At 39.5% G+C, this 10,570-nt stretch overlaps 1 protein-coding gene across 1 annotated transcript; it reads left to right on the plus strand.

Moving 5' to 3' along the window:
* The first annotated feature begins 465 nt into the window (after positions 1-465).
* Positions 466-9,410, plus strand: LOC113485629 (acyl-coenzyme A synthetase ACSM4, mitochondrial-like). The gene is made up of 13 exons (XM_026858935.1): positions 466-867; positions 1,612-1,822; positions 2,239-2,446; positions 2,822-2,965; positions 3,714-3,870; positions 4,489-4,568; positions 5,294-5,417; positions 5,922-6,002; positions 6,109-6,210; positions 6,569-6,696; positions 7,360-7,459; positions 8,167-8,286; positions 9,114-9,410. The coding sequence occupies exons 1-13, from the start codon at positions 652-654 to the stop codon at positions 9,198-9,200; spliced, it is 1,758 nt and encodes a 585-aa protein (XP_026714736.1). The 5' UTR covers positions 466-651; the 3' UTR covers positions 9,201-9,410.
* Positions 9,411-10,570: the final 1,160 nt, after the last annotated feature.

Consider the following 10,570-nt stretch of genomic DNA (forward strand, 5'->3'; position numbering starts at 1 on the left):
GAAAGCTTTTAGGATCATTATGTTGAGTACAAATGGAAGAGGGCATTTACGGCCAGCAAATGTAGAAGTGTCTAAATCAAAATGGGGGCCTACATAAGGGATTACTGAAGTGAAGGTTCTTGGGATATATATCTAGTGAATGGATAAATCAGTCAGCAACTTAAAGAGTGAGAATTTTGATGGAAGTAGTCTGAAAACATCCTCCAGCTCTACATGAAGGAAAAGGAATAGAGAATAACTAGTGAATGCTTTGGTGTAAAAAACATTAATCTTCCTATAATGCAGACAATAATATCTGATGCTGTGTTTGACTAAGGAGAGTTGTGGGCAGTTAGCAGCCCCAAAGAACACATCAAGAATATATAAGGATCAGCTGAGCTACAGACAAGATGCCAGATAAGTACAGTAAGTCCTTAAAAAACTGGTGGTAACAAATATAAAAAAGCAGGATGGGGATCTTCACATTTAATTGAACTGTTAAAAATATCAGTTTGGCTGTGACTAGCCTAAGTGACTTCAATTTATAACTCATCAATTCGTAACTGAACTGTCTTTGGATAATCTCAAGATTATTTCCTTTTTCTTGTTACTGTTGCAGGATTCATACCAACAATTCTGCTAGTTTTCTTAGATACTCTACAGCATCTACGTATGTCATCTTCTGCCATGAAATTGTTGCTTAAATTACGAACTTTAAAATCTTTGTGGACTCTGAAGCCTCCTAACAGGACTTTCCATGGACACCCCAGGCTGCTGGCCTCTGATGTATATTCACAGTACGAGTCTGTCAGGCGGGGCGAGCAGGAAATACCGAAGTACTTTAACTTTGCAAGTGATGTACTGGATAAATGGTCTGAGATTGAAAAGGTATTTTGTCTTTCATAGTGCAGATGAGATACTTTAATTTGAAATATCATTTGAAACAAGCCGGGAGTTTTTCTTTTATCAAAGAAAGTAGTGGCCAGGACCAATTTGCATTAGGAAATTACACAAAATCTCATTCTTTCTTGCTTTATTTGAAAAGTGGTTCTGACCCTTGGTGCTTCCTATGTAGGTAGAAAAAGCAATGGTAAGTTCCTTTTGACTTTGATTTATCCTCAGAATGGCTGTGCTTATTCTTTCTGCATACTATAATATTAGATATTCACATCATAAAAATACAGGTAACAACAATAATATTGCATACTAGGGAGAATTCTCCCACAAATGTCTAATTGCCTTGCTCCAAAGTGGATTCTTCGTTTGACCGGATGCCCTGTAGTTAGAGACCACTTAACTGTATATACTTTATGTAAAGTATTTACGGTATCTGTTATTTTGTCAGAGCATTTATGCTCCACTTAAGGCTTAAACTGAAATAGGATCCAGACTCGGACATGAGTCTGGAGACAATTGGTCTGGTGAACATTTCAGGTTTAGAAAAGAAGAATTTATTGAGAATATCTGAGCTTGATCCATAGCAAATCTTGATCCATTAAGGACAAGGGAAAAATAATAGCTTATATTCCAGTTGTGAAATATTAGTATCTTCGATAATTTGCAGATACTTGTGCATGACAATTTCATGGTCTTTCAGAGGAAAATGTGGTTTTGAATCCCTATGTTTTGTAGGCTGGAAAGAGGTCATCAAACCCTGCCTTTTGGTGGGTAGATGGAAAAGGAGAAGAAGTGAAGTGGAGCTTTGAGGAGCTGGCATTCCTGTCTCGGAAAGCGGCCAATGTTCTGACTAAAGTATGTGGACTGCAGAAGGGGGACAGAATTGTTGTCATCCTGCCACGAATCCCAGAATGGTGGCTGGTGAATGTGGCTTGCATGCGAGCAGGTCAGTGAGCATATCTGAGACTGGTGAAACTGCTTAATGCAGATCAGTTGAGAGGATCAAGAATTTATACGGTTTATAAAGGAAAAATAATTTAATAATCTAGTGAGTGGCCTAGCTACCAATTACACAGGCAGTCCTGAAGATTCTGCACTAGGTTCCATAAGACAGGTGGCCTGTGTAGTAGGCATGGAGATGACAGAAGTCAGGGAAGATCTGTGGAATTCACGAGACAGGCCCACATTTCATTCCTTACAGGAGGACACAAACAGCTGCATGACTCCACTATAACTGTTCGGCTTGGGAGTGCCAGGGCACATTCATCTCAGTTTGGGAACAGTTAATATAATAGTTTAGCTTCTTAGAGAAGAATCAGATGTAAAAAATGCCATCCCAAAGTAACTTTATTGCTCTTCCAGGAATTGTCTTAATTCCAGGAATATCCACATTATCAGCCAAAGACATATTATATCGACTCCAGTCATCAAAGGCCACGTGTATCGTCACCAATGACACAGCGGCTCCTGCCGTGGACTCAGTGGCATCCGAGTGTCAGTTTCTGAAAACCAAGCTAATCGTGTCCAAAGGTGGTAGGGAGGGATGGCTGAACTTCACTGACCTGTACAGGTGAGTATGAGTTAGTGACACAGCAGTCGTGATGCAGAAAGCAGACCTGTTCTCCACAAGTTCTCATTTACAAGTATTCATCAACAACAAGTACTCATCAAATGCCAACATTAAAGTGTTCGTTGTGACTCCTTGATTGTTCATCCACATCAGTGTTGTTTGCTAACAGTGATCTTATTCTGGGAAGTTTTATCTGTTCCTCTTAAGGGGAAGTCTGTCTTTGAAGAAGTGTAACTCCACAATATTTTAGTCTAATTTGGTGAAGAGCTTCTGTGAGGCTTATCTGGAGTATGAGTTCTGCAATATGCAATAATTATATTCTGAAGCATGTATAAAGTAACCACTGAAGTCACAATTGCATCCTCTGTTTTAAAGAAACCAATCTGCTGACCATTCCTGTGTCAAAACAAGGATTCAAGACCCAATGAGTATCTTCTTCACCAGTGGAACCACAGGTTCTCCAAAGATGACTGAACATTCCCAGGGTAGTCTTGGCTTCAGACCCCTTTTAAGTGAAAGGTATGACAGGTTTGAGCCTGGCTGAACATGAAATAATTGAAGCTGCATAGTAAAACTAATGAAAAATTACTGAATATGAAATGCCAATGTGCAGCCCCAGTGCTTCTCCCTCTAAAATCAGACTAGATCTCCAGCAGATTTCTAGGGGAGCAGGATCACCCCCAGTGTTTCTGTTTCTCAATTCATATCTCTTACCCTTTCTTTGGAGTGGTTCAAAGGACAGCCATCATCTTGGAATACTTTAGTGCAAAGAACCAAGAGATACCACGCTGAAAAAAGCTTTGTGACATGTAGATGAGCAGAGGCAGAGTCGATGTTGGTTGCACAGGTCACTCTGGTCCCTCAGCAACCTTAGAACTGAAATACCTGCTGTCCATCAGAGCATCCACGAACGCTGCTGCTTCAGCCCTATCTTCCTACCTAGTGGAAAGCCACTTTATTGAAATTGAGACTCCTCTCTTTCCCTTGCACTATTCTATGATCTGTATGATATATGATGTGATACATGTATGTATGATATATGTATGTGTGTGTATGCATGTATTTATACAAACACATCGTTAGGTGCCCTTTTATCCTACAGCCAGCTCATAAAATAAACTGATTCAGAGTGCCCAGTGCCCATGTACCTTATGAGAAATCTTGGGCTTGTTGGGGGATTTTTTTGCTTTGTTTGTGATTTCAGTTGGGGTATTTTTTAAGCAATAATTTTTCATTGTCTTTTTGTTCATTTTTTTTCTGCTCTCAGGTACTGGCTGGATTTGACTCCCTCAGATATGATATGGAGCACAGCAGACACAGGATGGATACTTGCTTCACTGTCATCTGTTTTTGATCCCTGGGTTTTTGGATCATGCGTCTTTATACATAAACTACCACAGGTTGAATCAGCAGACATCCTAAATGTAAGGAAAAACTCATGGAGATGTGTTAATCTGCAGAAGAGCCACAAAAAAAATAATTCTTAAGAGCATCCATAGATCTCCTGAGGGTTGTGTCCGTAGTTGTGTTCAAGATGTTGTAACCATTGCGTAAAGCCCCTATTTGCATATTTCATGTACACGGAAGGGGCCAAACCTGTGGTTCATTCCTGCATTTTGCTTATAGCTGATAAGCACATGAATGAAAATCATCCAGAAGCAGCACTAATTGCTTGCCTTTTGTTCTAGTGACTGTGGAAGTAATATCAGCTGGTATTAATGCAGACTGAAACTGAAGCCAAGATGAAGGTGAAAACTTTCCTATAATGTAGACAGAGACGGGCGTATTCTGGCCATGCTCCAAACTGTGCTGGCTGGGTGTCATGTAGGCATGTTAGCAGGGGATTTTCTCCAATCAAATGTACTGTGAATCTCTGCATATTACACCAAGTGTAGGAGGGTTTCTTACCCAACAGAGAGCATATGATGCTTTTACATAGAAAGAAGAGCTACATTTGCCCCTGTATCACCTGTTTACTGAACATCCACAAGGCAGTTTTTTGTCTGAGCTTCATATGTCCCTCTTGTTGTTTAACTCACTAGACACTCTGCAAATTCCCCATTGACGTGCTGGTTGGTGCTCCAACATTGTTCCGCATGCTGGTGCAAAATGATCTCTCCAAGTATGTCAAGATTTATTTACTAATGTTTAATTTACCCTCACTAAACTTTAGTGAACTCCCAGATCTAGCTGCTTGACCCAAAATAGGGTGGTAATTTAAAATATCTTCATGAAAAAACTGTCATACAAAATCTGTAAGTGTTGATGAGTTTTATGATCAAACATAGAATAAACATAGAGAAACTGAGCACCTGTTAAATTCTTTATCATAATTTCCAATTACCACATTAATTGTCCATGCTTCGGGAAGGACTGTCATCCTAGAAAGTCAGTGTCAACGTAACTGTGAGGGAGTGACTTAGTGTGGCAGTTATACCTCATCCCCTACTCCAGTCCTCTCTGCCTGCCACCGTTCCTTCCTCCCCTCTTGCACTTTCTCACTTGGGCTGTTGCAGAGGGTCAGCAATCAGGGCCCTGGCTCAGCAAATCATTCTGTGGTTAGTTATTGGCATGCCCTTAAATCCCAGCTGGCTTCAGCAAAAATTTTACCTTATTTTTCATGTGTGTTTAACTCTGACTACTACTCATATGTATAGTGTTGAGCACAGACTGATATCCTTGCTGTACCAGGAGCCAAAGGACCAGGAATCCTCTGATTTCCCCACTTCATGGAACTAACTCTCCCACTATACGGCTCTCCAGTATTATTTGGCTATAGTTGCATGCTCCTTGTCTTGCCCAATAGATTTAAGTACTGCCTCTCTTGTTTTTTAACTCTGGGTGAAGCTACAAATTCATGAACCTGAAGCACTGCATGAGTGGAGGGGAGCCAGTCAACCCAGAAGTCATGGAGCAGTGGAAAAGCAAGACTGGGCTGGACATCCATGAAGTGTATGGCCAGACTGAAATGGTACATCTGTAGGGTCAATCTTCTATTAAATCTTTGTAATTCCTTTTTGCTTTATGATGTTTTAAGGTTTGTTTTGAAAGAACATAGCTTGTTTTCCCTTCACATTTTTGTAAATGTTTCCATAATCTCCTCCCCTTATAACCTCTGAAAGAACACCCTTTCATGGCTCTCCTCACGTGGACTGTTGGGAGGAGATGTGCTCTAATATTTCCATAAATGTCCTTAAGCAAATTCCAAGTCACAGTGACAGGCAAGAGGGCAGAGTTTGAATCTAAGAAAGAAGACTGGTTGTCAGAGGACATGAATTCTTCGCAGATAATGGACCAGGATTCTTTCAGGGAGTTTCTTGATTTTGCTTATCTGTACCATGCAGCAATGATATATAGGATCCTGTGAATCTTAATTTCTTACTTTGGAATTAGTCTAGAAAATACATTTAATTAATTGAATTTGAATGTAGTAGTTTTCTATTGTAAAACTTTGGTTTGATTTTGATTTTTACAGGGAGTAATCTGCTCTGTTTTTAAAGGAATGAAGATTAAACCTGGATCAATGGGGAAGGCAGCTCCCCTTTATGATGTTCAGGTTTGTTGGCTGCTCTTTAGATTCTTTCATTAGGGATTTTTTGTTTGGTTGGTTTGGGACTCTTTTTTTTCCATTGGACTAAAATATGTTTTGGTTTTCATTCTAGATCATAGACAAAAATGCCAATATTCTGCCTCCAGGACAGCAAGGGGAAATTGCTGTCAGAAGCAAACCTATAAGACCAATTGGTTTTTTCTCTGAATATGTAGTAAGGACTTTATTTTATTCCTCACCACCACCAATCTCCCCAAAATCTCTCCAACTGCGTAGTGGTTCAGAAGGTTGAATATTTTTCACCGGTTTATTATTTGTTACCAGAGTAATTTGTCTGTTTAGACTGATGAATGTTAGAAAAGGGAAGAGAAGAATTTGCTCAAGATTGAGTTACAATTTTTTAAAAAAAATTAAACCCATTTTATTGTATTTTCTAGCAAAGTCAGTACAATTTTTGAATATCCTTGACTGATAAATTAATCTGCAGTGCATTTAATGTTATGTGCATTATAGCATAATGTATAGCTAATGCATGCTCAAAATCTAAACTACTGTTTATAAACCACTTTGAGGATAACCCTAAGAAAACTGCAGAAAGTGAACGTGGGGATTTTTATGTCACTGGAGACAGAGGGACTATGGACGAAGATGGATATTTTCAGTTTATTGGAAGATACGATGACATTATCATTTCTTCAGGGTTAGTTTGCATGCTTCCTTTATAAATCTGACATTATATAATTTTGCATTTTGTGTTCCTGGTTAGCTTCTGACTTAATAGTCCTGTGATTGACCTCTTGTCTTAAGAATACTTGCTTTTAGTATTAGCTTTACATAGACCTGCAGTATCATCTTGATGTCAGTGGCATCTCTGTGTCTGTTTCCCCTGCAATATCTCATCTGTTTCAATAAAAAGTGAAGGTTTCCATTGGCAGAAGAGGGATTTTAATCTAGTTTGTTTTTTGACTGAAATTGAAGGACATCTCTACTGGATTCAAAGAACATTGAAACATTTTATTTTTAACATGTTGAAATGAAACAATTTGATCTCTTATGATGTGATACCATAACGTGGCAACAGCTGGTGCTGCAGACCCCAACTATCAGGGTGGGATGGAACTCCAGCTTAGGAGCCACAAGGAGAGGGGAGAGATGGAGAGGTATCCATAGCCCCAGCAGTGCTGTACCACATGACCACCATGAAATGCTCCTATCTTCTAACACAGCCAGCTTTCCTGTTCTGCCTAAAGTTTCTGTAGCTGACTGTTGGTCTGGTTTGGTTTTTTTCTTCAGTATGACAATTAAAAAAACATTTCATACTGGCTCATAAAACCAAATTGTACATTTTTCTTTCCTTGCCTAGATATCGCATTGGGCCATTTGAAGTAGAGAGTGCCCTGATAGAGCACCCAGCAGTAGCAGAAACAGCTGTTGTCAGCAGCCCAGATCCCCTCAGAGGAGAGGTAATGATGCTGAACAGTGGTGGGGGAAGAAATATATTTGTTTAAATATATAACTATATAAAGCAGTTCCTACTCTACTGAATAGCATATAGCTCTAAGCCAGTCATGTCATCATGGGTAATCCTACTTGGGGTGACAGGCAAAATCCCTTCCCATTTAGATGCCTTTGCTCTTAGTTTCTTTTCATCCTGTGGAGAACATTATAGTGATGTTTACTTTCCCCTTGTTGTTAATTTCAGCATACAGAAAGTGCTTGTCTTTTGGGGCTGTCTTGGTGTAGCCAAAGTTAAACTATAGCTGCCCTAGCATTAGGCTCGGGCTACACCTTTGGAGAAAGCACAGTCATGTGCTGGGATGATGTGGGCCTACTGTCCTCACTGTGAACTTGAGAGAGAAACAAAATGTCCCACAGCTTCAGGGAGAACTCTGCAGAGACACTTCTTATTACTCCATCTTCTTGACCCCTGCAGAGAGGATAAAGCAAATGCTCTTGCTTTGGAATGAGGGCAGGAAAACTATGCTTTCAACTTTCCCTTCTGCACATATGTTGTGCAAAAGCTGGGCAAAACCATTCCTTACATTGTGCTGGTTTCTCTGTTCCTCCCTTTTGCACATCATGACCAAGCAGCACTGCTCACTGGTAACGTGTATATCAGCTCTTAAAAATGGATGGTATCAGATCACTTTTGTTGACCTTTACCTCACAGGTTGTGAAAGCGTTTGTGGTCCTGTCCCCAACCTTTTCATCCAGTGACCTGGAGAGCTTAGCCTGTGACTTGCAGGAGCATGTCAAGAAAACTACCGCTCCATATAAATACCCTAGAAAGGTAAATGCTTCTGAGATTTTAAACTAGGGAACCCTTCCATAAATTTCAGGAGAATTACTATTTTGATTTTCACAATTCACCTAAAAGAGACAACGGTAAAAATTCAGCTAGAGCATTGGCTCCAGAAAATCTTTCCTAAATAACATTAGTTTACATTGTTTTTCATGCATTTGAGTAAATTGTTTATTTAAACCTCTCAAAAATTTACACGCTTTATATGATATCCTAGTTAGATCTGCATGCTCTAAGGCAGGCTCACAATCGTAATTCTCCATTTTGTATTGAATCTTCAACCAAGCACTCTCTGATGACTTTAGGGTAGTACCTGACTGAATATGAATGTTTTGATCTACTGGTCCTCATAGTTTATAAATAAGAGGAAAGCCCAGGAGCATACACTTGGTGTTTCTCAGTAATCCCAGCACTAAGGAAAGAGGTAGTAGCAGTGCTTTGGTTCACTTGTGTAGAACTCATAGGAACTAAGGATTATTAAAGACTTTGTGCCAATAACATCCCCTTTTTTCTCCTTTTTCTCATTCATATCTGACCTCTGGTACCATTTAGGTATTCATCCTTCTATTACAATACTCATGTTTCAGTACCCAGTTTGGTTAGCTGGGAGGAAACTACACAGATGTTTGACTATGTAGGCAACCAAAGAAATTGTTTCACATGTGGCACAATGTGCAGCTTGGCTTGGACTTGATCATTTAGGCAAGCAGTTCTTAGTGGTGGGAGTCCTCTTAGTTCTCCACATACACTGAGAGCCAGTCTTGAAAAACCATCTCTGTAGAACATGCTACATTGTTTTCTGTCTTTTTATTTAGGTGGAATTTGTCCAAGAGCTGCCAAAGACAGTCACTGGGAAGATCAAGAGGAATGAATTAAGAAACAAAGAGTGGGGACGGATGTAGCAATGTTTGGAATTTAATAGAACTTCTTTCATCCCAGTAACACTATATAAATTTCTCTGATATAACTGCCCTCTTTCTGTTCTATTTTTGTTGAATGCCTGAGCATCAAAAACTATAGATAACACCAAGATGTGATGATGCTTGCAAAGCTTCTAATGTCAGTAACACAGTTTCAGTTCCTGAAGCATTGCTGAGAAAGGGAACAAACCATACAACAATTCTAGTCCTGAATGTCCACAAGTTCACCAGAATTTGGCTGGTGACCCATCTCTTTTAAATGGCATCCAAGATCAGTGAAGAGATATTGCTGATATCAGTTGTCTAGCTCCAAGCTGCAGGAAAGGCAGACATACATTTGAATGGTTCAGGTGCTTGGTCCTTAAATGCAGCATGTTTAAACTGAATGCAGCCCTCCTACCATTTACTGATGGCGGAAAGAATCCTCTTTATTGGCACCACCACAAGACCTTCATAAACCTTTCTTGTTTAATACATACGTTGATGACAGGCAGTGCCAGCTTCTCCCATGCTTTATCCACAAATACTCTCTCATACAGAAGCAGCTTCATTGCTCACCATCTATTCTGATCTTCCCACACAATAGACAAAACTCCTGTACCACTTCTGGTGGGCTTTAAAATGAAGTTTGCTGTTGGGAAGGTGACCCAATTGGTAGAACAGACCATGGTTCTCTGTCATGGTAAACACTTGGTACAGGACCAACCTATTTCTGAAGCCACTTAGAGGTGAAACCAATGAAAAAGCTCCCTTGGTCTGGCTTGGATTATGACATCTTTGTTTAACATTTAGCTCTGAGCTTTATGAAGAAGCACATACTGTAGTGTACACAGTGCCAAACTTCAAGGCTATATCGGTTCTTAGCTGTTTATCTTCAGATTTTTAAAATTTTGTTTACTCAAGATTTAATTTTCTGGCATGAATTTTCATTATTTGACAAAAACATCTCCAGCCTTGGAGTCCTCTTCTGTTCATTAAATAAGAAGAAATTGGTGGAGAACAATAGCATCTTTAGGCAGGAAAGAAGGGCTTTCACAGCTGTGTCTCAATGCCTGGAGTTCTGTGCCTACTGCAGCTGTAGAGTAAGATTTGGAGAATTCTAATTTTCAGAAAGTGAAATATTTCTAGAGAGTAAACACTTTGCTTATGTCAGTGAAACAATTTCTGTACTAGCAACTGCTGAAATGAAACCAGTTGCCAATAAATACAAAGTTTACTTCATTATTTTGACAGTAGCTTCATTTTTTTGTAATGCTCCTTCGTATTCCACATAACACTTGTCACTATTTCACTCCTAAGGTTTCTGGGAGCATTAGGTTATGTGTTTATAAAACTAATCATTAGTTTCTGGA

Source organism: Athene cunicularia (assembly GCF_003259725.1).
Source record: "Athene cunicularia isolate RWA chromosome 14 unlocalized genomic scaffold, athCun1 chr14_part1, whole genome shotgun sequence".
Taxonomy (NCBI): domain Eukaryota; kingdom Metazoa; phylum Chordata; class Aves; order Strigiformes; family Strigidae; genus Athene; species Athene cunicularia.

Bases quoted from the DNA above. Each gene is read 5' to 3' on its own strand.
- LOC113485629 (XM_026858935.1), top strand. From the start codon at position 652: ATGTCATCTTCTGCCATGAAATTGTTGCTTAAATTACGAACTTTAAAA. The intron at 868-1,611 runs GTATTTTGTCTT...TATGTTTTGTAG, and splicing joins AATGGTCTGAGATTGAAAAG to GCTGGAAAGAGGTCATCAAA. The intron at 8,287-9,113 runs GTAAATGCTTCT...CTTTTTATTTAG, and splicing joins CATATAAATACCCTAGAAAG to GTGGAATTTGTCCAAGAGCT.